General features: G+C 49.6%; 1 protein-coding gene across 3 annotated transcripts; it reads right to left on the bottom strand.

Annotated features, from left to right (window-relative positions):
* Window positions 1-5,142: 5,142 nt before the first annotated feature.
* Window positions 5,143-27,496, bottom strand: TRIM29 (tripartite motif containing 29). Of its 3 annotated transcripts, none has more exons than XM_058857047.1 (9): window positions 26,642-27,496; window positions 19,486-19,581; window positions 18,082-18,315; window positions 17,541-17,739; window positions 16,407-16,409; window positions 14,385-14,579; window positions 11,551-11,641; window positions 9,532-9,610; window positions 5,143-7,153 (listed from the first exon to the last, which is right to left on the bottom strand). In XM_058857047.1, exons 1-9 carry the CDS (start codon window positions 27,494-27,496, stop codon window positions 7,091-7,093), a joined length of 1,815 nt encoding a protein of 604 aa, XP_058713030.1. In that variant the 3' UTR covers window positions 5,143-7,090. The 3 variants fall into 3 exon arrangements, with proteins under 3 accessions (XP_058713030.1, XP_058713029.1, XP_058713031.1); XM_058857046.1 differs by lacking the exon at window positions 16,407-16,409 and adding an exon at window positions 10,519-10,620 and having other exon boundaries at window positions 9,532-9,611; window positions 11,582-11,641; window positions 14,496-14,579; XM_058857048.1 differs by lacking the exons at window positions 11,551-11,641; window positions 16,407-16,409 and adding an exon at window positions 10,519-10,620 and having other exon boundaries at window positions 9,532-9,611; window positions 14,496-14,579.
* Between the last annotated feature and the right edge of the window lie 353 nt (window positions 27,497-27,849).

The raw sequence follows: 27,849 nt of genomic DNA, 5'->3' as shown, positions 1-27,849 counted from the left end.
TAAGCCAGGACCATGCTGGCCTTGGACACCTCCAGATCTCCAGCATTGTTCCTCTATCCCATCAGTCCAAGGCAGCCCTCTGTCCTTCAGTTAATTCTCTATATTCCAGTCAAACTCACTGCCTCTGAAGTGATGGAACTGGGGCATGTGGGGAGGTTCAAACAAGGATTAATAATTTCTCTGGGTGATGAAAATACAAAGTGTAAGTTGTGAAGGGCAGGAGTCCCTCATGCCTGCTGAACATGAGAGGATGCTGGGATGAGATTTTTGCTCTTGATTATTTCCCTCTCCTTCAAGTACAGCTGTTCTTTTAGCAGAAACAAATGGATTTGGGAATATTCAGTCATTACTTCTCCCTGAAATTATTTTTCTTCTAAGTGTATCAAATAATAAGTGTTTCAAAAGGGAAAATTTTCATTTTTATCATACTTTTTTTTTTTTTGGAAAATGCATTATTCTGTTTAGCTTCCTCTGCTTCTTTCATCGTGTGTGTTGTTCCATCTCCTCTCTGAAGCATCCACAAATAAAATATTAGAATTATTAACTCTACTTTGCATAGGCCAAGGTTGCCAGAATAGAGAGAAGTTTTTAGACTAGATATTAGGAAAAAAGAAATCTTTCCTGTGAGGGTGGTGAGGCCCTGGCACAGGTTTCCCAGAGAAGCTGGAAAATATTCCCCTCCTCCTGATCCTGCCTTGCTCCAAACTCCTTTTCTTTAAGAAAACCTCATTTCCTCTCTTCCTGATCCCTTTGGTTGTAAAAGGGGGATTCACATTGGCTGGGAAAATCAGTTCAACAGGAATGCTGATGTCCTGCTAATGGGCAGCGCCTCAGGTATGGGTTAAAACGATTTAAAAGTGCTAAAAATGGCATTAATGAGGGCCATAAGCTCACTGATGACACCGTGAGCAAAGAGCTGTCCCCAAAAGCAGCTCCCCCACATCTGGGGCATCCCACAGAGCAGCTGCTCCTGCCAGATGTGCTCCTCAAACAGCTGGCCTTGCTCTGCCTTCCCTCTGGTTCTGTTCTTGCACCTCCTGACCGATTCTCAGCCCCCAAAATCTTCCCTTTTCCCTCTGCAGAGCAGATCCACACCTGATAAACACAACAACTGAGCTTGGGACTCACCCCTTTTCCCCCCTGATCAAACCAGAAATCATAAATATTGCTGGCTGCTCACCTCTGCAAGCCCAGCTGTGAATTTTGCTAGCCCAGCCAGCTTGTTGCCACCTGAGGGCTGGGTGGAGGGAGGTTCTGAGGGTGCTGCTCAATTCCCATTTTTTATGGAACCAAACAGGACTCTGAAAAGTTTCCTTGCTGATCACTAAATTCTGGTAATGGCTTGGGACAAGGAGTTGGACACCCTCAGTGACAAACCGGCCCGAACAGAGCCCAAACCAACTGAGCAGAGCAAAATAAAGAACAGAATTCAGCATGAGCTTCTGGGGCAGGGCTGGTAAAGCAGAGGCAGGCTGGAGGTTCCTGTCCCAGCTCCACACAGGTCCTGGCACGTCTGTGACACTCGTGGCACCAGCCAGTGTCACACCAGGCAGAGCTGCCTGCTGGATTTTAATTAGAGTCAGACTAAATTACATGGGACTCGGCGAGCTCGTCCTTTTCAGTGGGGCTTGGGGAGAATGAAAAGACGAGCATTTTCAATTTAAGGTTTAGTTAGATAATGCCTGTTGGTGCCAGTAGATTACAGAGTGGATATTAAATCCTCCAGGATTTGCAATGGCAAAGTACTCACAGAATCCATAAGCAGGAAGGAGAGCACGGCTGTGGAGCTGTCGTCCCCTGGAGGACCTGAGCAGGAGGAGAAAATGGGAAGTAAATCTTGCCTTTGTAGGGAGCTCCACGCCAAGAGCACACATGGGCAGGCTGTGGCCTTTAAAGGTTCCCCTGCTAAGGAGATTTCCTGCTCCAAATGGCTGGGAAAGCTTTTGTCAGACTGTGGAGCAGGGCTGGCTCTGTGGTGCCAGAGCTCCTGCCGGGGGGTTGGGGACAAGGAGCCCACAAAAACACCTTTCTGGGGATGTCCCTGCAAACCCAGACAGCTGTGCTGTGGGACCTGAGGTGCACAGACCCTACAAGCAACTCTGGCCCTGAGATGTTGGATAAAACCCCCCTGAGCTGATGCAAGGGGTGATGAGCAGCTCCTGAGGGCAGAAAAGCAAACCCAAGCAAGCCTTGGGATGAGTTTAGCCCAGCTTCAGCAGGATTTGAGGGCATCTAGGACTCGTCAAGTTCCTCCTAGAGCTCATCAAAGCCAGGCTGAACCAGGTTTGGGGCTCCCAAGATTGGCTGGGATGGGGTTCTATCAGGGAAAACAAACACTGTGGGCAGAGCTTGACAGAATTTGCTGTAAATCCTCCCCAAAACATCCCAGAGCACGAGGTTCAGGATCAGCAGTGCCAGGGAAGCTGCTCCTGTTGGTCCATCTGTGCCCTGATGCTGCCTGACTTTTCAGGGAGAAAATGTTGACAGCCCACATTCACAAGAACATGAAAACTCTTATTTACAAAACACTGAAGAACTGGTAATAACAAACAGAAAGGACAAAATATTCATCCTTCATTGCTCTCATATATAAGAAGCTTTACTGCTCCAGGTCTAGATACGTGCCTGATGGCAGAGTGTAAGATTATGAGTTTAAAAGCACTAAAATGTGCAAATTAATTACCACAACTAGCCGTGCGTTAATGGCTTAAATGCTGGGCTGTTTTCTCCAGGTTAAGGGGAAAATTAACCTGTAAGGAGCTCTATCTGGGTCTGTAGCCTGAAGAGCTAAAAACCCAAAGATCTGAGTCCTGGCAATGAAAATTCAGGAGCTATCATAGCCTTTGATTGAACATCCCAATAGTTTCATTAAGATCTCGTCCCTGCGTTTTATGTTTGCTAATTAGCAAATTCAAACACTTTATCTCCGTGTTATCTTTGTGCAAGAGAGTGGCAAATTTATGTCATTATAAAATATTGCGAGAATTTAAAGGTTCACAAGCAATTAGATTTTGTAATTCTTGTTTACGCCTCTGAAGGATTGTTCATTTTAAAACTTTATAGTTAATATGTACAAAGATAAAACAGTGGCCTGCATTGCTCTGGTGGCTGAAGTCAAGTGAGCTGAATGGATTATGAGAGATAAATGTATTCCCTGGATATTTTGGGGAATTTACACCCCAGCAGAGGGTCTGTGGCCGGGTTAGGGACATTTCCCTTGGCATTGTCCCGATGAGGAAGGGTGGGGAGATGAACACGGGAGCAGGATGGAGCTGTGGTGGTGTCACAGCCGGGTTTTGCTGGTTCCGAGGGTAAAAAGCGATGGATGCGGGGCCAGGGCCGGAGCCGGCAGTGCCGGTAGGGATGGATACAGCACGGAGGAGCGCTGACACCTGCAGGAGCCACCTGGGAGTGGCCAGGGACACACACCTGCCCCGGATTGTCCCTGGGTTTGGCCAGGGACCCAGCACATCCCTGGGATTGTCCCTGGGTTTGGCCAGGGACCCAGCACATCCCCCCGGGATCATCATCATCAGGACTGGTGCACTGGGATCCACCCTGGGATCAGCCCCAAGACCCTCCTGCCCCTGGCATGACCCATGGAGTGGCCTTGAGCCACTTCTTGTCCATGGGGTCCATCCTGGGACTGGTCCCAAGCCACCTCCTGCCCTGGACTGCACCCAGGAACGACCCCAGAGCTGCCACCTGCCTCTGGCATCCACCCTGGAATTGTCCATGGAGCCACCTCCTGCCCCAGGACCAGCCTCAGAGCCACCTCCTGTCCCCAGGATCCACCCTGGCACTGTCCCTGCAGCCACCTCCTGCCCCAAGTAACCTGACCTGGCAGTGGCATCCCTGTCCTTTGGAATGGGATGAGCTTTCAGGTCCATTCCAAGCCACCCCATGCCGTGATTCCGTGATCCAGGCTGGCCAAAGAGCTGTCCCAGCTGCTGGTTTCACTCGGAGGCACCCTGTGGATGTCACTGAGCCTTGCTCTGACAGCCCCTTCGGGTGTCCAAGTGTCCCCTGCACCCCCACAGCTGCTGGCTGGGCCAGGGAAACCCATCACCCCTATTCCTTAGGGAATCATGGAATAACTTGGGTGGGAAGGGATCAAAAAAAGCTCATTTAATCCAACCCCCCTGCATTAAAAACCTTCCATTCCAGCCCTGCTCCCTGCTCAGGCCAGGAGCTCCATCATCATTTCCTGGTGTCACTGAGCCCAGGAGGTGCCCAAAATTCTCTCTTCTCCTGCTCCAGTGGTGGAACTGAGACGTTCTGCAGCAATTCCAGGACAGGAAGAAGATTTCTCTTTGATTGCTTTTTAATCACAGTAATAACAGTAATGGAGGCAATGAGTGGAATTGATGGGAAAGAGCTGAGCTCTCTCCTCTGCTAACTCCCTTGTGGGGTAAACAAGGATTTACCGGCTCCTCCAGTGAATTGGTGGCATTCTCACTCCTCAGGATGAGTGGTGCTGGTGTCTGGGGGAAAATAGCTGGTATTTAGTGCCTGGGAGTAGAAATATGCCAGGAATCCTCTGGAAATCTTCCTGTGAATAACCTTTGTCCTCACAGAGGGATGTACAATCGCTCCTTTAAGCAGCTGTCAGTGCTACATCCACTTGGTTTTGGCCTTGAATCTGCATTTTTGGCACCCCACAGGGGCTTTTCTCTCCCTCAGGGGAAGGAGAAGCTGTGATGGACACAAGACCTTCGAGCTGAACAGAACCAGAGGTCCCAGAAGGGCTCAAATGGGTCCCAGAGGTGCCCAGAACCAACCTCCTGGGGAGATCCAGACCCAGGCTGGGGCAAAATACTCTTATTTTGGCCAGTGAATACAGGATGGTTTAACTGGCACTGGCTGAGGGGTTTTCCAGAAATGCCCTTGGGAAGGGTTTTGGGAGCTGACCTAGCTGGGCATTTTTGGGGTGTTGTGCTAGAAAATCCATCAGCTTTTGACCCTCAAGGGTGTGGGAATTTCCTCTGACCTTAAACATCCAAAAAGCAGTGAAAACGGGTTCCCCAAGCTCACAGAAAGGATGATTTGGAGAGACTCAGCCTCGCTGAGAGCACAAAAACGCCACAGACAGAGCTCAGCAGGCTGGTTTTGGTCAGACATGGAGCTTTCTCCTTTATTTCTGCAGCGTTTGAGGGGCCTCGTTTACATCTCGTTTATCACCAGCGCAGCCACGTCCTGTCTGAGGAGGAGGAGGAGGAATCCCTCTGGCTTTGCTGACCAAAACACCATCCAAACAGTTCCTGCCCACCTCAGAGCCTCGCTGGAAAGCCCTGGGAAGCAGAGGTACCACAGGGCTGGGATGTGCCCCATCCCGGGGGGAAAAGGGGCTGGGGCACCCCAGCAGGGTCCTGGCGTCCTCCAGGGCTGGCACAAACAGGGAGCAGCTCCATTCCTGGGGGGAATTTGGGTCTGCAAGGGCTGGGGGAGGCCCCTGGGGAGGGGAAGGGGAGCAAAGGGGCTGTGGGGGCTCAGAGAGGGCAGGGGACAGCGGGAGGAAGGGACAGTGGTGTCCTCAGGGCAGGGGGACAGGGGATTTTAACATCCAAACTGAGGAGGAGGAGCAGCAGGAAGGGTCGTGTCCATGTTTTGGAGCTTAAGAAGGAGGTGGTGGAAGGTTTTACTGGACCTGCTCAAGAGCAAACAGAGCTGGAGTGGGCTGATTTTATCCTTTCATGCACATCCTCAAACCCCTCAGTGCCAAACCCAGTGATTCCATCCCTTTTTTCACATCCCTTTTTTCACATCCCTTTTGTCACATCCTGCCCTGCCACGCCAGCCCCTTCCCCACTCTGGTCTTTATTGGGGGGGAGGAAGAAAATCATCATAAAGTGACATTTCAAGTGCTCTGGAGCGACCAACATCCAGCCCCAGGAGTTTTGGGTGAGGTGTTGTGTTAAAAAGCCGTGAGTATCTTTGTGAAAGGATGAGCCAGGAAGGAATTTTCAGGTGGGACCTCCCTCAGCAAGGTGCTGCAAGCAGGAAAAAGTAGGGGGAAGCCATTTCAAAGCTGCTTGAATAGAGCAAACCATGAAAAGGAGCTGTTAGCTCTTGGTTTTCACCATTTCAGGGCTCTTATTCCCATTTCTCCCCCTGCCTGGCATGGACTGAACCCCTCAGCTTGTCCATGGAGAAGGAAAATCCCCTCAGGGAGATCATGGAATGGTTCTCCAGCCCTTGATGTGATTCATCTGTCCAGGGGACAAATACAAAAATATTATCCTGAGCAAAAAGCTGTGGCAGTAATTCTCATTGCCCACTGCAGGGAAAAAATAAAATATAAAATACCTGAACTACAGTATATAAATCAATTTTGGTTTAGGGGAATCAAGAAAAAACCACCACAAACCAGAAAAGCACCCAGCACCTATGGCATCTAATCAATCTTGTATTACTAGGATGGATTTGCTTTTTATTTCTTAATTTGAAACGGTGGCTGGAGGGGCACTTTAATGGGCTGGAAAGCCTCCCTGCCCTCCTCCAGCAGCTCTGGAAAAATCCTGCTGGGGTTTTTTGGCAGGTGAGGAGCAGAGCTGAGCTGATGGAGGACCCTGGGGACGTGTGATGCCACCAGGGGATCTGATCCCAGAGGGAGCTGGGTGTCCCCAGCGTGGAGAGGCACGGGAAAAGCTCCATGGATCTCTCCATGGAAAAGCTGGGATCTCTCCATGCTGGGAAGAGCTTTGGGAACACCCAGCTCAGAAGAGCTTTGGGAACAGCCAGCTGGGGCCTCCACCAGGATTTAGCAGCTCTGGGGACAGGGGGACAGCTGCCTAGCAGGGGGTGCCACCCAAGCATCCGCAATCCCGGGAGGGGCAGAGCAGCTGGGGACAGCGAGGGGACAAGGAGGGGACAGCAGAGGGTGTTAAGGCCTGCCGAGCTCTCAAGGCCAGCGGGTGATTTGGGGAAAAGTCCTGGTTTGCTCAGGGAAAGGCGATTCCCTCCTGCACCTCCCCTGGCCCTGGCAGAGATTAGAGCAGTAGGGTTAAAAGAGTAGCAGGTACATCCATGAAAATCCGCAGCTGAGCCTTCACTCCGAGCGCTGCCGGCTCTCCCCGACATCCTCAGGAGCTCAGGGGGCCTCGTTGGAGGTGGCTCCGTTGCCTTTGTTGACGTAGAAGGGGCGGTAATGTGACTGCAAGGGAGAATTTGGGGCACGTCAGTTTGACCCCCCCTCCTTTTCCTGACCCCCTGCACCTCACCCGTCCATCCACACCTTACAAATCCCTGCCTCAACGCCTCCAGCTTTTCCTCCTGGACAGCAGCACTGCCTCCTTCCCTTCCTGGAGGTGCTGGAGACATCAAATGCAAATAACTTGGCTTTTATTTTTCTGTTTGATTTACACACGTGCTTTGCATGGCCCTCACTGCCGAGCCAAATGATGCCTCATGCAAAAACCTCAGACTGTGACTCACGGCTTGATGAGAGGGTTTTGTTTTGGGGGGGAGAAGGGGAATGTCACCTTTATTTTTATGCCTCTGTCAGTGTGCTTTAATTGCTCACTAACCTGACAGCTCAGGGGAGCTGTCACACTCGGAGCCACGCACAGTTATGCAAGTTGTGTGGGGTTTATTTCTGCTCTCTGGCTGGCAAACCCCAAACTCTTGTGCTTGGGAGTTCTCACACAACGGGGCACTGCTGCAGCACCCGGTGTTTGTGTAAACACAAACACGAGTGGAGAGATGGGGCAGAACCAACAGGAATTGGCATTTTCTGCCTCTCCAGCTCTGTTTGCAGCAGTCCCTGAGTGGATCTCATGCCATCAGGACCTGTCCCAGGGATTTCACTCTGATCTGCCCCATTTCAGCCAGCAGCACCAGGCAGAGCTGTGCAGCCTCACGCTGCAAAAACAGCAGCTGATTTATTTGCTGGGATCACAGAGGCACAATCTCCAGCCTGGGTGGGAATATCCTCCCACCACTGAAGGAACAGCCATGGAATTCAGGAAAAAAATGGGGGGGGTTTAATGCCCAGTCTGTCTTAGGTTTGTTCTCACGTATAGAAGGTGGGAGAGACCCCACAGGCCCCTTTTAGTGCAGCCCTTTTTAATATCAGGAACAGCAGGGCAGAGCAACCCCAGCCCATTCCCTGGTCAGTGCTCAGCACCTCCTGCTCAATCTTTTGTCAAGACTCTTTTCATTTTATGGCTTTAATTTCCAACAGAATTAAGATATGAAAGAGGGGGGTCTTCATTTAAAAGAGCTCCCTGGGCGTGAAAAAGACCTTCCTCCTTAAACAGCGCAGTCCTTTGTGAGAATTCATATTTACAGACCTTTTAGAATGTATATTACTTAAATACACATTTAAGGCTATTTTAAAAGCCAGATTATTGGCCCAATAGACCATAAAAGCTCCTGCAGAGATACTGCAGCCTGGAGTATGTATTTCTATTTTGGTGCTTTTAAATGCTTGTATTTATCAGCTCAATTGTTGGGTTCAGGCCTGTGTGGTGAAAATTGGCTATAAAAAGGAAATGGTCATTGCAAATGCGTGCACGGGAGAGGAAGGGAGACAGGGCAGGGAGGGTGGGAGAGGTTACCCAGATTTTCTCTGTGGGGATAAAGGAAAAATCACTGGGAACACAATGGATGTGGGTGATGATGTGTTAGAGGGTCAAACCCAAGGCAGAAGGGATGGCAGAACTTTGCTGCAGCACCTTTAGAGGCTCAAGGCTGGATTTCCTGGAAGAGTCTGCCAAGGGACATCCCTTCCACAGGAATTCACCTCCTGGGGAGTCTTGAAAACGGAGCAGATCCAGCTGCAATCCTCAGGCAGCCACTTTCTACCTGTGGAGAGTTTCCCTCAGTGTGGGAATGCTCTCATTCCTGACCCTCTGCTCCTTGCAGGCCTCATTTCCCCAGAACAGTAAATCACCTCTCTCAAATGTGCACTCAGAAATTACAAAGAAAATAATAATAATAATAATAAATGTTTCATTTGTGGTGGCTGAAGCTCGAGAATCTTAAATCAGATCATGCAAGGCCTTAATGCAGCACAGTGTGAATAAAACCAGATGAAGCTGGTGCTGCTGAGGGAGTGCATTTGTGTATTTGGGACTACAAGCCCTAAAACATCACTGCCCTGTGCCTGTTACCATGATGGGTGTCAAACGAGTGGCTGGGAGATGTTGTGGTGATTTCTGACCCCTCACCCCTGATCCTGCATTGGCACTGCAGGACATGACCAGCAAGGCACTGTGATGTGGTTCTTTCTGGTGTCATTTCCACATTGTGGGTGTCACCCCTCCAGGAAGGAAAAGTCCTGTCAGGATCGTTTTACAGGATTTGCACAGTTCCTATCTTCTGCGTCAAATCTGAGGCCAAAACCTTTTCAGAACATCATTTTTGCAGCACTGATTAGAGCTGTGAAGGTTGTGAAGGGGGTTAATCTGTATCCTGAGCAGGAGCAGTGGGGCTTTTATTTCCACATTTCCAAAGGACCCATCCTTATTCCTGAAGCCCCCCCTGGAACAGGCTGAAGCTCTCCCAAGGAAAAATCATTATTTTTCTTACCAATACCGACTGCTTGGAGGAGGATTTCCACGTCTGTGGCGTCACCTTTGCAGACTGGTGCCTCACGATGGAAGGGTAGGCTGTGACAACACAAAACACAGCTGGGTCAGCCCCTGCCACTGCCACCCCCTGTCCCCAGCACCAGCAGCAGGACTGGAAGTGCCACCTCATTAGTATTGCATTGCTCAACATGGAAATGCATCCATCCCCGGGGTGGGACAGGACAGACAGCCGTCAGACAGATGCTTCATCCACCACCCAATCAGGCAGGAAAAGGCAGGGAAGAAAGCCTGGCTAATTAAAATGTCTGAGGAATGCAGGGAGGTGGAATGCAATCAGACCGATTCCATTCGAGTCCCCAAGTCAGCGTTCTGGCTCTCTGGAGCACTGCAGGCTGTTTCATTGGTGGCAAGAGCTGAGCCTGACTTTCCTGCAGCTCCTCTGGCAGCTTGGCAAGCCCCAAACCCCAGCAGCCCCCCAGCCCTGCCCTGGCCCTGGCTGCAGCACCACGCTCAGGGCATCACACCACGGCCCCACCATCTCCAGTTAACCAGCCCTGACTCTGCTCAGCAGCTTCTGGTGCTCTTGGATTCCACCTTGGGTGGGTGATGAGGTGGTGGAGAGGTTTGGTTCTGGTGAAGGAGGCCAGGCAGCTCACACTGGGTGTTTTTTTAAGGTTGTGCTGTTTGTGTTATTTTTCAGTGATGAAACCAGAGGGGCAAATGGTCACGGTGTCTTCCTCGAAAATCATCTAAAATTTATCCCCTACCCATTACGAACAAAATTTAAAATCCCTCCAGCTGTTTCCTAGATAAAACTTTAATATTTTTTAACACTCCTTGTTGCTCTGCTTCAGCAGAGTCGCTCCCGTGCAGAGAGCTTGGCAGTCAGGCCAAGGTGTGGGACTGCTCCAGGAAGCCAGAGCAGGATTCAGGGCTTTGTCACCTCGAAAGGGGCAGGAGGAAGGGAATACTCAGCTCCTAGTACCGGTCTTAGTGAAGAGGCTCCCATCAGACTGTTTGCTGAAGTCACCGGGCGGATTCTGTCCCACCGAGGAGAACTGAAAAGGCAGCTTAGTGCCATTGCCTACTGGAAGACAGAAGAGGTTGTGTTATTCCACGGGGCTCCAGGGGGGCATTTCCAAACACACCTGTGGCACCTGGCTGGGGGGGCACGGGCAGGGACAGCCTGTCCCTTTTGTCCCAGGGACAGATGGAGCAGTGTGTGGGTGTGAGGTGATGCCAGCGCTGCCGGCGGGGAGAGCTCTGCTCCCCAGAGCCCCAGAGCGCAGGTGTGGCTGGAGCAGCAGCTCTTGCACCTCCAGAGGCAGGAGGGATGACTCCAGCACTGCCCTTGCCTCCCAGCAGTGCTTCATTCAAACCCCACTGCCATTAAAGCTTCCCCTCCTGGCCTCCTCGGGCTCGGGCTCTGGCTGCCAGGAGGGATCTGAGCGGGGAGATGAGAGGGACACAGCCCTGCCTGGAAAGCAGGAGGGGCTGAGGTGTGGCTCTGAGTCACCAGAGCTCCCCAGGCAGGGTGGCCCTGGCTGCTTCCAGCACCAAGGGAAAGGCTGGACCTTGTAGGAATAAAGCAAAGGAGGAAAATGTTGGAAAAGGAAGATGGGGATCTGGGAAGAAAAGGCATGAACGTGGGCCTGGCTGTGTCTTTGAGAACTTAGGAATGAAAGGTGTGGTAGGAAGAAGCACCTTGTGCTTCTGAGACTGGCTGAGGGTATTTGGAGCCTCCTCCTGGTTCTGCCACGACCTCCCCAGAGCGCTCTGAACGTTTGGGATCCGGGGATCTTTGCAAACTGCCTCCTGTGCTTTCCACCTCCTTTCTCTGCGTGAACAAGGAGAAGCAGGGATGCCTTTCCCTCCTCTGAGCACAGCACCGAGAGCCTGGGCTCAGGCAGTGCTGGCAGCCCGGCAGGAGCTGGGATTTTCAGGTGCCAGGCAGCCGAGAGGGGCAGCAGGAAAGGTGGGTTAGTGAGGCAGAAAGCTGTGGCACGGGGGGTTAGATCCTCTCACACTGAAGGCGGAATTACCCGTACCAAGTGTTTCCTCAGTCGCTTGGAAGGAGGAAAATTCCCATGACCGTGGGTTGAAATTGGCTGTAAAACAAGAGCATCCAGTTCAGCAGTCGGCTCCTGATGAGCTGCCTCAGAGGCCTGTACCTGGCATTGCTCTAGAAAAGGTCCCCACCGAGCTGGGAGCAGCCCCAAAACAGAAACCTGGGCCCAGGCAGCAGAGGAGGAGCCGGGTTTTATCCCTGGCTATGAGGGAACAGGGAACAGGCTTCTCCTGCAGTGAGCAGAGCTCTCAGAGCCGCAGTGAATTGCCAACTCAGGTTTGAGTACTCAACATGAGAGCTCTGCAGGCAGAGGTTTGGGTTCTGAGCTCCAAAGACACCAGGACAGGAACATTTCCCAGCCCTGTGCCAGGTGTGTGCCCCAGGATTCCACCAGGACAGACTGGTGCTGCTGCAGCCCTCTGGGGAGGCGGCGGGCTCCCAGGAAAGCAAAAGAAGATGGATTCTTGGAGCTGCTCTGCTGCCATCCTGTGGGCTGCTTCTCTGTTTTCGATGTGTTTCTGTTCACACAATTCTCTCTCTGTGTGCCTGAGTCCCTTCTACTTTTCATTCAAAGACTTTCAAGATGATTTTTCCAATCTCCTGGCTTTGGCCAAAGTCTTTGACACATCAGGAGAAGAAAGTTTAGTGGGAGAGGATAGAAAGGAGCATGGAGCAGCTTGTTCCTCTGTCTTTGAGGCAGTGCTGGAAATGTTTTATGTCCCTCTGCCTCATCCTGTCATCCCTGCAAGCAAATATTGGCTCACAGAATGGTTTGGGTTCAAAGAGACCTTAAAAATCATCTTGTTCCAGCCCCTGCCGTGGACAGGGACACCTTCCACTATCCCAGGGTGCTCCCAGCCCCATCCAACCTGGCCTTGGGCACTTCCAGGCATCCAGGGGCAGCCACAGCTTCTCTGTGCCAAGGCCTCACCACCCTCACTGGGAAAATTTCTTCATAATATCCCACCTAAACCTCCTCTCTTTCAGTTTGAAGCCATTTATTAAGAAACTCAAGAACTGTGGAAGTCTCCTTGAATTTAAGCAGGGCTTAAACCCCATAAGTTCAGCTGGAATCCAAGCAGCTCCTCAGTTTGGGCTGCTGTAATTAGCAGAGAGCATTCCTCAGTCCAGCAAACAGACTTTGCACTGTGGCCTGGGGCAGAACCTGCAGTGACCCAGCCTAGCCAGAAACAGGGTGTGTAGCAAAGCTGCCATGAGATATTGAAGGATTCCAGGAGTGTTGCACAACGCAAAGGGTGGTCCTCAGGTTTTTTTCCCTCCCCTTTTTGGGATTCTTTAGGAAAGATGCAATCAGCTGCACTGCTGGGCTTTGGTGCACGGGGCACAGAGAGTTAAATGATGCTGGGGATGCTGTGTTATTCACCAGGCAATCCTTGGCTAGCCAGCCTGCAGGCCAAGTGGCTCTCACATCTCCTGCTTTGCCTACTGATTCATCCTGCTCCCCAAATCCCTCCCAGCGTGATTCCAGAAGCTGGATCCTCCCTGCCACCCCTGAGCCCTGACCCTGCTGGGGTCCAATCCATGTTCCAATCCCTGTTTCAATCCCTGTTCCAATCCCTGTTCCACACAGGCTCTGTGTGCAATCACTGCTTGTTTTGGCCACAGTCACTTGGTCGATAGAAAACACAGAATGAGTAATTTGGAAGGCAGTAGTGCCGGTGTTTCCAGGAAAACACGGATGTGGAGGTGGAATAAAGCAGCAGCCCAGTGCAGGAAGAGGGGAATTGCTGTGCAGCCCTCACTCTGCTCTGGACACAAACCACCACGTGGATCTGGCAGTGCCTGGAGATCCCTCCTGGATTTTCAGGAAGCTGGAATGCTGGATCCCAGCTGGAACCTCTTCTCCCAGGTGTCAGCAGCTCCAGAGAGCAGCAGAGGGAAGCTCAGGCACTCATGACAGCACTGGCCATGCTGTGCCACAGCCAAAATGGCTTTTTCCTTCTTTTTTCCCTTCCTTTTTGCCAGGCTGGGCATTATCCCAGTCCCAGACAGAGGTGGGATGACACTGCCCAGTGTTCCTCCCTGCCACACTCCTTAAATGCCTTTGAGGCTGTTTCCACCTGAAAGCTCCACATTTTGGGTAGAGATAAGCTGAGATAAGCTCAGCTTGTGCAATGCTAGAATTGATTTTCAAACTTCCCTCAGGCTTGGAAAGTTTTGGGTGCAGGTCTGTGGTCTCAGCAGAATTTCCCTGACAGCTCAAGGACAGGGCTGAAATTTGGTTACTTGTTTGGTGCCACCCTTCCTGTTCTTTTGTTCCTCGCCTTGCCTGGGATTTCAGCACTCCCAGCTCCCTGCTCTGGATGCCAATTCAGGAATGCTAAGTGTGATTTTAGAGCTGGAGGTGTTGGAAACATTGGTTCACTCCAAAAATTCATCCTGCAGCGGCCACACAACAAGTGGGACATAAATAAATCACCAGGGCTCGTCAGAGCTCAGAGAGGAACTCCAGACTCCTGCTTTTCTTTTTTTTTTTAGGACATATTCCTCACTTCTTCTGTCTTTTCCCTGTAAGGAAAAATTATGTTTGGTGGTGAAAGTAAAATCTTAATGCTTAGTGCAGCTTTCACTTGATAGAACAGAGAGATAAGCTTTGGGTGGAGAAAAACACAGATTTTATCCTGGTAACCTGTGTTAAAACTCCACTATATTCACTCTGGGATAGAGTTCAGTCACTCCAGCTCTTCCCCATCAAACTGAGAACCTTTTCTGCCTGGTTTAAGGCAAAACCTTGTCAGAATTCTGTAAGCTGGAGAGGAAACGTGCAGAGGGATGGATCTGAAAAGTGAGGGAGAGCAAATTTTGGGATACATCATGAGTGAAGCTCCTTTCCTGAGCTGGAAGGGAGCCTGCCCACCTCTGGGATGCCGTACCTTTGGGAGACAGGAACATGGAAAATCTCTTCAGGTTGTCAGGCTGGTTCCACTCGTAGTTGTTCATCATGAACCGGTGGTCCCCTGGAGAGGCAGAGCAGGGCATGAGCTGGGGGTGCACTTTGGTGGTCTTTAATCCCCCTGTGGGATCTTTGCCTGGGAGCTGAAGCAGCTCTGGAGCTGCCCAGAGTGTAAAATAAAATGTTCCCTGAGAGGCAGAGCCCAGCTGAAGCATTCAGCCTTGCAGCAGACACAGGATCCTCTAAAATCCACAGGGACACCTGAGGGTTGAGGCATTTTCTTGCCCAAATACTGCAGTGTGGCTAAAAATGACTCCAGAGGTTTGAGTTTGGCTCCTTTTTGTGTTCAACCTGAGCACAGGGCTGGCTGATGGAGAACTGCCACTCTTTAAAGCTCCAGAAATCAGTTCTGGGAGGGTTAAATGGCTTGGCTGCTCCACTTTTTAGGAAGAGGTGCTAAAGCTGAGTTGCAAACAGCTCAAAAGTCTTGGACAAGGGTGGTTGGTTCAGGTTTCATGGATCAAACTTACTCCTACACAGCCTGGGTTTGGATTTCTGACACTGATTCACAGGAAATGAGGTTTTATCACTACACTTGCTCATAAAAAACATTCTTTGAAGGCCTCTATAAACCTATTGTTCTCTGCAAGGAAGTAAATTCGGTTTTGATGTTTAAATAGCTCCATTCCTTGATTCTCATGTCACTGAACAAACTTTCCTTTTATTTCTCCCATTTATTTCTGTGCTATTTAAGCTCCCTGATTATTTGTCTCCTCGCCACGTAGGTACCTGTTATGACAACTAAAAGGACCTGGATTCCCTTTGGAGTCTGCTATTAAGCAGCTTTCATTCCATTAATATAATATTTCTTCCTGGGAAGTTTTTTACAGTAGAAGATCAAGCCAGCTGCAAATGAATTTGTTGCAGTGACTCAGGGGGAGTCCGAGTTAATAACTCCACAGTTCCTTAATGGATTTAATTCCCTCGCAGCCACTGGATGCAGAGTGCTGCCCTCTTTCATCTGTAACCATGGCTTGGAGAAAGGAGAGCTCTGAAGCTCCTGGGACTCGCCATAAATAACATTTCCCACCTGTTCCCAGCTTGTCATTCCGGCAGAATCCAAGCTGTGTCCCTGGGAAAGCTCCTGGAAGCACCCAGGTTTCTGGAAGGAGTTAAAAATGGTTTTGGCACTTGAGTTCCATGGGTTTCAAATAACAGTGAGGGCTTCTGGCGTCATGGAGGAGACCCCAATTAAAATAATCAAGAAGTAATCAGGCTTTATCCTGAGCTACCAGAACTGAGTAGCTGCAGAACCTTGTTGGGTTTTAAAAATGTCCAAGGAAAATGATCCAGGACTGGCAAAACGCATCCGAGCAGACGGAAATTCTGCACAGCTTCAGGTGAACAAAGACAGAAAAATGCACAGAAAGTGATTTTTGGGTCTGTTTGTCATCTACTGATATTGAGTTATTGTCAAATTTCTCGGTGATTCTGGAGCACGTGGAGTGTTGAGAATTTAAATAGGAATGTTTGCAGTGTTGAAAGATAAGTAGTGTTCAATTTCTGGTGCTACTTCAAAGGCAGGGAGAGTTTTAAAACCTGCTGTGCATCCTGAGCACGCTGGGATCCCTGAAAGGTTGGTCCAGAAGGACCTGAAGGTCCATTTAATTAATGTCTGATGGAGAATGATGGCTCTGGACAGTGTAATGATTAATATAGGGTGGGTGTCCAGTAAAGGCTGTGAATTTCAGTGAATTATCAGTGATTTTGCAGATTTGCAGCAGAGTTCCTCAGCTGCCTGTGTTGCATGAGCTGTCCCTGAGGTTATTCCTGCACCTTTTGGACTCCCACATCCTCCTGGAAGGGCAGGGTGCCATTATCCTCACATCACCCCCTGCTGTCCTGGTGTCTGGGGTTCCTCAATGACTGGGAGATTACATCCAGGTGAGATAACCGCTCATTGCCATCCCTGCTGCTCCTGCAAGAGGTCATTCCCTGGGATTAGGCAACGTGCCCAGGGTTACAGAGGCTGCCTGTGGCAGAGCTGGGCAGCTCAGGCAGCACAGCCCCGTTGTGGTGCCCTGTCCCAATCTTAGGTGTGAGCCTGATGTGAGACAAGCCCTTTATTCCCAGCTAATTGTGAGGAAGTGGGTTATAAACTTACAAGATTAATTTTGGCGCTGTGGTGTCGGCTGTGACCTCTCTGTTCACCTTAAAGATCACCTTAAACATCACTGAAATGTGGGGAACACCCTGGATCAGGGCAGGCAGGAAAGCTCTCCCAAGGGGAGCAGGGAGAATGATCAGAGTAATTCCAGCTCAAGTTGTAGCTGAACACCCAAACAGAGCCCTCTTTACTTGGAAAATTAGATTTTCAAATATTTCCTTTTCAGTGACAGGTGCTTGCAGGGTATTTCATGCTCCAGCCAGGCAAGCAGAGGCTGAAACCCTGCACTTGTAATGTTTGATGTCACACCAGCACCCCATGATTGTACAAATAAGATTTCACACTTGCCATCCCACATCACCTTTGTGCCGCTGCCTTGGCCCTCAGCAGATCTGTGGAGTTTCCCCTCCTGGAAAATGCTCTGCTAAACTTCCAGGGGCTTGCTGGAGCCTGGCACAGGGCAGGAGGGAAGGGTGGCTGTTCTTGGCTGCACACAGGAGGTGGCTAAACCCATTAAATCCTAAACATGAAACCCTAAAATGAACCTGGAATGAACCAAGAATCAGGGGAGTGGGGCCAGTTTGGTGTCCTGCCTGAGACACCCTAAATCCCTGACAGCTCAGCTGATTCATCCTCACATAGGAGTGCTAGAATAACTCTGATATTCCAGAATTCATGCTCTGATAACTCTCATATTCCAGGATTAATTCCAGCTATAGGAGTCGCTGCTCCCACTTTCCCCCCCAGGTCTTTGCTTACTTTCTTCTTCATCAGGAGTGCTCATCATCCTCATCACCCCTGACCCTGCACTCCAGGGAAGCAGGGAGGGAGGGGAGGGGGATATTTGGGCTATTTTACCGTTCTCCATGTGGTTCCTCTCGATGAAGTTGCGGCCCAGGTCTGCCTTGCAGATCTTCTCCACGTGCCTCATGCAGACGTTGAGGAGGTCGTCCCTGAGCAGCCCCATGGATGGGCTCATGCTCTCCCCTTCCAGGAGCACGCTGTAGGTTGGGAGGGATGGAGGTGGCACGTAATTCCTCATCAGAGCCCCAAATTCCTGCCAAAAAAAAAAAGGGATCACGGTTAATGAGGAGCATAAAGATGTGGAGGCTGAATCTGGGGGAGCTGGTTGATGTTGGAGTCTGAGAGTGCAAAGGAAAGCAGTGAAGATGGGCAGGGAAATGTTCTGTCCATGGTTTGCAGCCACCCATAAAAACCATGTCCAAGTCCACTCCTCACCTCCCAGAGCAGAGACAGCTCCAAATTTCCAGCTGAATCCCTGCCGTGGGTGTGGAGTGAACTGGGGAAGGTTCACCCATCTCACACTTCTCTGGGATTGTCTTTGGGACAAATCCCGTCCTCACAGGGATAAAGGAAAGGGAAATGAGGTCTCTGTCACCTGCAGGAAGAGCACGGAGTCGCTGATCTGGTGGATCTGCTCCCTGTTCTCCTTGTCCTCCCGCAGCAGCTTCGCCCTCTCCTCCAGCTCATCCACGATTTCTTTCACGTTCTCTGAGGCGATCTTTTCCCTCTGATCCAGGGCAGCCTTCACCTCATCCCTCTGCCTCTCCAGGTCACGGATCAGCTCCTTGAAGTGCTGGTCCACCGTGGCTTTCTCGTTGGTGGTGTAATTCTGGATGGGGAAGGGGCAGAGAGAGGAGGCAGCAGCAAAGAGGAGCAAGAAAATATTAAAATTTCAGAGTTATTTGCTAAGAGAGAGACACAGAGAGGGGTAAATCCAAGGATTCAGCATTTAGAGTATGGAAACTCCAGCCATGCAAGTCTCAGCTGCAGGAAAGTTGTGCCAAGAGAAGCAATACCTGTTCCTGCAATAATCACATGGATGCAATCCAAAAGGGCCACTGCCTTCCCTGCTTCAATTCTGTCCCTGTTTCAATTCCTGCACTCACAGGTGATACTTAAAAACACTCTGTAACCTTCTAAATCAGGGTTCTGGCTCCTGGACAATTTGAGGACCAAATTCCCACCATTTCAAAGGATGAAAGGTGCTGAAACAATTTTTACAAGCCTGACCTCGAGGTGCCTCTGAAATATTCCTCAGAAGAAGAAGATGTAACTATATTGAGAGTCAAAATTTCTAGGTCAGGTTTCCAATAATAATAATAATAATAATAATAATAATAATAGTAATAATAAAGCAGATGAAAAGCAGAGCTGGTGAGCCAATGTGCTTGCACCACATAAAAGGAAGAAGAATGGCTTTGCCTGTTAATATTATGCAAATTTTCTGGGGTGTCTCCAACTTGTGCTTTCACTGCTTTATTCAGTTAGGCTATAAATGAAAAAAATAACACCGTGACTCTATTCCAACCCTTACCACAGTGCAAGAATTATAAAGGAGTCCTCTCTCAGCATGGAAATAAGCTGTTCCACCATAAATGAGATGTTTGTTGGGTAAATTCTCCTGCTCCTGCTGTCTTATCTCAGTTTGGGCAACCCAGAGCCCTTTTGCAGGTTATTTGTGGATTTTTTGTTTCTAAATCTGCCTGGCTACTGATGATGGAAGTGCCATAAAGGACCTAAAAAAAGGAGCCAGAGCAGGGAGGTGCCTTGGTTCTGTATCAGGGCTTGATCTCCCCGCAGGGAATGTCGCAAGATGACTTCAGTGGGAGTTGTTGTTTCCAAGATTTGGCTTGGAGTTTGGGACAGGGATGAGATAGAGGCCGGGGAGGGGATGCAGTGAGGAAGAACTGCAGGAAAGGAAAGGAGAGGGATGTGGGAGAAGGGGAGAAGAAATTGGTGATTACAGGAGGAAGAGGCGAACTGGACATCTCAAACGCACCTTGATGCGGTCCCTCTCCTTCTGCCACTTGTCCACCTCATCTTCCACCTCGATGATCTTCAGCTGCAGCTGCTCCTTCTGCAGCGACAGCTCGGCCTGTGGGGAGGAGAGGAGAGGGAGGTGGTGAGCTGGGGCTGAGGGTGGCCCACTTGAAGCAGCCCTGGTGTGCTGAAGGCAGCAGCGGGGAGGTCCGGGCTGCAACGGGCACCGGCCCAGCAGATTCAGCTCCCTCAGCAAAGCAGCAGCACCCACCTCCCAGGCTGTCAGGGTGCTGCTTTTAATCACATGGGAGTCATGAGCTGCAGGGGAAGGGAGCTGTTTCAAAATTCAGCTGTGTGTGCAGAGCAGGGCCCAGCCCAGGGTGTGCCTGTGCAGCAATAACAGTTTTCATGTAATTACGGAATGACGTTTGACGAGTGTTGCAACAAGAGGATGATGCCTCCGGCAGGAATTCTGTTTAGACAGGATTGTGGATTAATTTGCTCTGAATTGAGAGCTTTCATGTAGCGATGGAGCTGGGGAATGCTTGGAAAAAAAAAATTAAAAAGAAAAAAAAAATAAAAGCCACAAAAGGAGGAGGGAAGAGGTGTAGTCAACGTGCTTGGCTGAGATCAGCAACTTCGCTGGGATTCATTTGCATTTCATTGTGCAGTGGCTTCCCAGAGAAGCTCAGAGCTGAGACTGGCACAGGAATTCGTGGCAGTGGAGCTGTGGACACCACACACTGTTTCCCTGGGTCAGCCCAGCACCTGGATGTTGGCAAAGCCTTGCCCTGTTAACTCCAGCAGCCCCTCCTTGGGTCATTCCCATCCTCCATCCCTGCCCCACAGATCCTGCCCCAGCCTTTCTGCATTTCTGCATTTCATGTGGGTGCAGGTTGCTCTCAGCCATGGCTGGAGGCAATCTGGCTGTGGGACACCCAGCCCAGAGCTGCTGAGGAATTTGAGAGCTGGCAGAAATTCCCTGTGTTCTGTCATGTTAGCAGAGTCCTGAGAACCTGCTGCTCATGTGGGATCTTCTGGAAAATGGCTGGATTAACCCAAACCACTGAAATTCAGGCCAGCAATTAGAGGCGTGGATGGATAAATCCGCTCTCACACTCCAGCTGTCCATCCAAGAACTTAATGGAACACAAAAATCTGGGTCTTTATTGATCAGAGTTTAAAAGTTTTCAGTTCCCCACTCAAAATGAAGAGCAGGGAAGAGGCTGTGAACCAGCCCAGGCAGGAGCCCTTGTCCTGATGCCAGACAAGTGTCTGAACACCCTCTGGAGCTGGAATCCAGCACAGCTGCTCTGAGATCCATCAGCCCCAGCTGTTCCAGTTTGGAAAATCTCTGTTTATGGAGGGAGAATTATTGGATGGCAGTTTTGTTGCCTTATAAAACACTAGAAAAGCGGGCAGGAAAAAGGGAAGTGTGCTCAGAGGTGTCTCAGTGCCACAAAAGTTGCATCCTCACATGGTTTTTAGGAGTTAGGAGAGCACTGACTTTCTAAATATTATCCACACACCCTCAGTAGTGGCCTGAACGCTGCCATGAGCTGATTCTCATCCTCTCCAGGGGTTCAGGGCACACAGGAAAGGATTTTGTGGCACCAGGGAAGCCACACTGGCTTCCAGGTGAGAAAATCCGCTCTGCTGCCGATCAAAAGAACAAAGACAGGAGTTTGATCCTGTAATTTTCACATTTTCAAGACAGTGACTTGGAGGAATTCCTGCTGGTTTCCATTCCCACGTGCAGTGGGAGATGTCCTGTTCATCAAGACTCTGCACAGCAGGGAAATGCAATGAGAGGAAAATATTTTAGATCCATTTATCCACTGCATTAACCAACGTGAGAAATTACACCCAAATTTCAGTTGTTTCCTTGAGCCACAGAGCTGCATCCAGGTGGCATTAATTGTTTGTAAAGTAAAAAGCTCATCTCCAGAGCAATTATTTCCCTCCTCATCCCCAAAAATCAGGACATCCTTATAGGAATGTGAGTGAAATCCTACAGAGAAAGACTGGAAGGCATTTTTGGGGAAGAGCAGAACTTTCACAGCCACATAGACACTCCCAAACTCAAGGGATTTGCAGAGAAAATGACAGGAAAATAAAATACCAGGTGATGGCTGGAAGGTGGTGATAACAATATTCTGCTTTTATAGTCCTTTTTAATTAAGATGTGTCTCCAAGGAATTTTGGGAGCTATTATTTGTGAAAGTGATCCTGACTCTCAGCAGTTCAAACATCCCCCAGAAAGGTGGTGTGGGATGTAACAACCATTTAAGAGCATGCAACAATTTGGAGCGAGATTTGTGACTTGCAAATGGAAATTACAGAGATGGTCCCAACAGCCAGGATGCAAATCCCACACTCAGCCAGGTCTGGGAAAGGGGAAACACCAGCACAGGCTCCAGCAAGGCCAAGGGAGATGTGACTGTGGGGATACTGCAAAAAGTTAAATAAATACTAAAAAAAAATTAAATAAATGCTACAAAAAACACCCTAAACATAAGAAAAAATGTTAAAGAGAGGTGCAGGAAGACTCTGGAACAGTGGAAAAACTGGTGGCAAGGGCAGAAGGGTTCAGGAAGGATGCTCTGGAGGTGGAGCACAACATCAAGGGTTCAGGAGGTGATTTCCTGATGGTTCTAAGACCTTTTTCATTGCCTGGAAGGTTGCTTTGGCTGCCCATGTACATCACAGATACAGTCACAGCATGGGGGCCACAGGTCTTAGGGACAGGCAGTGCCTCAGCTTCACTCCCTGAGACACAACTCCCATCTGTCCTCATATTTCTCAGATTTTCCAGATTCAAAAATCCTTGATGGACCATCCAGAACAAATCCATTGGAAGATTTGGGGTTCAGAAGGCCCCCATGAGAGATAATACAGCAACACCCCCATTGTGGGGGTCCCTCCAGAGCAGAAATAACAGGAACAGTTATTATATATTATATGTTATATATTCTATATTCTATATTCTATATTCTATATTCTATATTCTATATTCTATAAATATATTAATATATTATCTATTATCTATTATCTATTGTCTATTATGCTATATATTATATACTATGTTATATATTACACATCATATATTTTATTTTAAATTTTATATTCTGTATGTTATATATTATATGTTATATATTATATATATCTAAATTATATATAGATATATATTATATATTATAGATATCATCTATTATACTGCATTATATGTAGAAAAATCCAGGAAATCCAGATTTAGACAATTTTGGAGCAGAGCAGGCTGAGAAATGAAGGCACTGAGAACCTTCAAGCTAAGATTGGATCCCCTATTAGAGCCTCAGTTAATTAGGGCAGTTAAGAGGCTCCAGTGAAAGTTCAGAGTGTGCATCCAGACCTGCAGAGCTGCACCCAGCTCTGCTGCTGTGCAGGAGCTGCAGATGGCAGATTAAGAGCCCTGCAGGATGATGCAAGTGCTTTTGTGCAAGGCAGCAGCAGCACAAGCAGCATCATGCCCTGAAAGCTCTGGGAACACTCCTGTGTCCCAAACCTGGCAGAGCTCTGCTAACTAAACCCAGAGGAAATCACCGAGCTGGAGAAGCGCTGCTCCAACTCGTTGTCCCCTGAAAAGTCAGGGAGTTGTTGGAGATGTGATTTCTGCTGGCTTCACAGCAGTTTCCCATCTCGGTTTCTGTTAGGCAAGCTGGGTGTCAGAGGGCTGTAACCTCTGGGGACTCTGCCAGCGTCCTATAAAATGCCACTGGAGAAGCTGAGTCTCTCTGCACAGCCTGGAGAGAATTCCTTGCTTGCAAGCAAGTGGATTTTCCCTGGGTTCTGTCCTCAGTGTAGAGGATTAATGCAGAATTTGGGCAAACAGACAAATGTATTCCAATTTCCAGCTGGGAAGAGTGTCCTTCCTGTAGGAAACTCTGGAGAAAGAGCATCTATTTGGAGCTGTGTCCACAGAGCAACCACAGCTGGTGCAGATAAAATCTCACAGCCACGCTGCAGCAGTGAGAAAGGGCCCCAAACCCTTCCAAGGTTTAATTTTGTTTGCTGTCTGCTCAGTGAAAGTGATGCAGGGATGGGAATCCCTCTGGATCCATCTCTGTGGATGGTTTCCTTCAAAGCCTGGCTCAGCCTTTATGAAATCCCTCCTTTTCAAAGCTGCTCTGTGGCAAGGAGGAACAGCCAGCACAGCAGCTCCCTGTACCCACGGTGAACTTTGCTTTAAAGGATAAAGAATTACAGAAAAAAAAAACCCCAAATCAAAGTGTTTTTCAGCAGAGCTGCCCTGGCATGCTGAGCACCAAGGCTGGTGCTGGAAGGCAGTGCCAGGTTATTTACAGCTCTGGGACTGGCAGGCAGAGGTGAAGTTGTCTCCCTTGGAGAGCAGCCTTGTAAAACAGGTTTGGGATGAAGGATCCCCTTTCAGAATGAAGGATGCTGGCTCCAAGGGGGGCTCTGGTTCTGCTGATAAATCAAGGGTTTTATTGAACTGTACAAGCTGCTGAGGAGAATTCTCACTTTTCAAGTGTGAGTGGTTATTACTCAGCCTCACAGACCTTCTCCTGGCTGTTTTTCTGTACTGGTTCTGCTGCAAACTCTTACTTTAAAGCTGCAGCAGGAAACGAATGCAAAGTGGATCTGGGGAGAGCATTAAAGGTTTGCTGGGTAAAATACGCAAATAGCACTGGGTGGGAAGTCAGGACAAATGTCTCTGTGCCTTTCACTTGTGTCTGCTCAGCAGGAACAGGGGGTGAGTGACTCTCACCCCAGGCTCCTGAGAAGTGGAAGATGTGTTCTCTGTCTGAGACAGAGATATCAGGCTTTGCACTGCCCTAACTATAGGTGTCTGTGTTCTGCTGGTTTGCATTCCTCTTCTCTGTCTGCTCCCTGAGACAAGCAGGGTTTCCTAATTCCACAGAAGGAGCTTTCCCAGCTCTAAACACAACTCCTCTCTTCCCTACAGGCCCACAGCAAGGACAGGCTGGAATCTGAATTAATTCTGCAGAACTGAAGGGCAGATGTGCCCAAACCAGGCTTATTCTGTGACACTTTGGTGCCACCAAATCGCTGAGCTCCCAGGTTGGCAGTGCAGCAAAACAAAGCCCAGCTCTGGAATGCTCTGCAGTTCTGGAGTCACACAACAGCCAGGGACGAGGAAATCCTTGCAGATAAATCCTGGACATCCAGCACTGTGTGAAAGGCTCTGTCCAGACACAGCTTTATTCTGGTCACAGCTCCAGTGGCAGGATGGATTTGGAGGATTTAAAGCTACTCTGGAGCTGCTGGGATGCCAAGCTGGGAAAACAGGGATGTGACCTGGTGTGAGGTTGGTGCTTATCCTTTCCAAAAGGGCAGCAGCAGCCACTCTCCCAATTTGTGGTCACATTCCAGCTGGGCTGATTTGATAAGAAGAGGTGTTAGACACCAGGGGCTTGGAAATATTCATTGCTCTTTGTGGCTCTTGCTGAGGCTCCACCTCTGGTGAATAAATCAGGGGTGGGAACAAACACTTGTAGGCAACAGCTTTCGTGCTAATTGTTTTTGTCTCAGTGAATGCTCGCTCGAGTTACAGCATGATCAAACTCGTTGTCAGGACAAACTCGCACATGTGCATGATTCATGTTGATAAATCCTAAATCCTTTAGGCTGAGTAGCAGCAGAGCTAAAGGTGGCACAAGGACTCTGAGAAAGGAATCAAACAGCATTTAAATCCCACTTCTCTGCTTGCCCAAGGTTGTGTCTTTAAAACCAGGGTGCTGGAGGTGTCTCCAGCCCCAGGAGGAAGGATCTGAGCAGCTTTGCTTCCTCGGGAAGCTGCTGTTCACCTTGTTCCAGGCAGGAATTGGACACCCCAGCAAACACCAGCCATAAATTTATGTTGGAGCTCCGAACGTTCAGGGCTGGCATCAAAACCACGAGGACAGGCAATTATGGAACAAACAGCAGGCTGGCAAGCCCTGCAGGAATTTGGGAAAGGCTGTCTGAGACATGGAAAAGGCTTTGTCTGGTTTCAGTGAGGCTGCAAGCTGGAGATGACATGGCAAGGAAAGACCAGAGAAGCCAGAGATAAGCTCTACACAAGATGCTCTTTCAGCCTGATGAGATAAATCTCCCCAGCTCCTTAGAAAGAGTAAAATTGTTCTTCCCATTAAGGGAACTCAAAAATTTCTCACAACCTGTGTTTGCCTGGTCACCACATCACAGCACTGGTTTGGGGTTTAGGAAACCTTAGTGCCCTTCCAGGTTCTGACTGTGTGACTCCAGGCACGTTGTTTAATATAATTATTATTTTAGAGGTCTCTTTTTTGGCATCTCTCCTGTCCTGTCTGCTTAGAAAGTTTCTAAGCCAGGTCTTGCTTTTACCATGGAGATGAGCAGCAGCAAACGTGGTGAGACCCTGATTTTTTTGCTAGAACAAGTGAAATCCTCCTCATCCACCCAGAAAACAAACAACAGGAGGCTTTGAGCAAACAAAAGTGAAAGACATTAGTGAAATCTTCCTGGATGTCCATCCTCTGAACCTGCTGTAGCAACACCTCAGGGGAAAGGATCAGCTTTTCTGCTTGCACCAAGGTTTGGGGTTTTTTTTTTTTCCATTTAAACTTCAAAAGACTCTTTCCATAGGTGTGGCACAACAGAAAAGAAAAAAAAAAAAAAAACCAACAAAACTAAAACCTAATCTCACTGTAAGGAGCTGAGATTGCAATTTTCAATATCAGTGCCCATGAGTAACTTGAGCAGCCGCTGATTTGACAATTTGTATTCTGGAGGTGCTGACCCTGAGCACCTTTCTGTGGGTAACACCACACAAACACTGTCAAAACTCAAGAATGTTTTAAAAAACTTAGAATCTGGGGCTTTGATTCAGCCTCTGTTGGAAGTCAGGTGTGCTGGCAACTAGGATCTCCATCCCTAAATCCAGCCTGCGGCACAACTCCAGCGCCGTGCTGCTCCAGCAGGCTCAGGAGAACGACAATCCCATGGGAACAGCACCCAGGCAATGTCAGTTCTCCACAGAACCCTTCCCACCACTGCATCCAGGGATTCCATCCCAGGCACCACCTGAGGAGGGATTGCAGGCTGGGGAGCAGAGGCTGTGGTGTGGCATTGGGATCTGCAGGCTGCTGCTGATATGAGGAATAAAAAGAGGAGTAAAAGGAGAATAAAATTACCTCTTTCCCTGCCTTCTCGATCTCCACCGTCACCGTGCTGTGGTTCTTGTGCTCCTGGAACATGCAGAGGTAGCAGATGCACATCTGGTCCGTCTGGCAGAACAGCTCCATGGTCTTGCCATGCACAGGGCATTTTCTGGCTTCGAAGTCCCTGATGGGGTCCAGCAGCTGGTGGTCCCGGAACGCCGCTCCCTCCAGGTGGGGCTTGAGGTGCAGCTCGCAGAAGGAAGCCTGGCACACCAGGCAGGACTTCACAGCCTTCTGCTTGTTGTCGATGCAGGAGTCGCAGAGAACATCCTCGAGCTTGACACGGGGCCGGGAGCCCGCGGCTCTGTCGGGCTTGTTGAAGGGTCTTCTCAGATCCCCCGTCTCCACCAGAGGCAGGGAAGATTTCTTCAGGTCCCCCATCTGCCCTGAGGAGAACAAAGACTTCCTCCCTTCCCCATCAGCAGGCAGGAAGCTCTTTTTGGAATCCAAGGAGAAGAGGGACTTCCTGAGGTCCCCTTTCTCCGGGAAGTTCAGGGCCGGTCTCCGCATGTCTCCGATCTGGCCGCTGGCGAACTGCATCTTCTTGGAGTCTGCCGAGTCCATGCTGAAGTAGGTTGACCTCTTCTCGTCGGATGACTCCACAAACTGAATGATGGGCCTCTTCCAGTCACTCCCAGAGAAGAGGGAGCTCTTGATTTGCCCTGTCTCCAACGCAGCACCGCCCGTGCCTTTTATAGCTTCTTTCTCGCCTCCGCCAGGGCTCGTGGCTTTCTTGGCTTCCTCTTCTTTTTTGGGGGCAGTTGGGCTCTTGACGTCCTCGGGTTTGCTGGTGGTGCCATTTGTCCTGGCTGCGCTGCCCGCTTCCATGGCCTAAACGGGGTCAGGGGTGTCTGTGCTCGCTCTCTGCTCCAGCTCCCGTCTCTCAGCGCCCTCCAAGGCAGGCAGGCTCTGCCTGGGCCTCGTCTCAGCCAGGAATGGCTCCGGAATGCCGAGCTCAGGGAGCCTCTCTGCCGCGGTGACGCACCCGCAGCGCGCCCGGATCGCGCCCGGGTGGATGCAGGGGGAAGGAAAGGAGGAAAGGAAGGAGCAGACGTTGAGGGATCAGAAGCTCCAGCTGTGCAGTTAATTATACAAGGCAGTCCACACCCAGGAACATTCTTGTCTAACCAGGTTGGGGAGGAAGGGCTGTTTATATACATAGAAATGTCTCCTTAAAAAAA

Source organism: Poecile atricapillus, chromosome 25 (genome assembly GCF_030490865.1).
Source record: "Poecile atricapillus isolate bPoeAtr1 chromosome 25, bPoeAtr1.hap1, whole genome shotgun sequence".
Taxonomy (NCBI): Eukaryota; Metazoa; Chordata; class Aves; order Passeriformes; family Paridae; genus Poecile; species Poecile atricapillus.
Note: the sequence above shows the minus strand (reverse complement) of the source record. Positions and strands in the feature narration are given on the sequence as shown.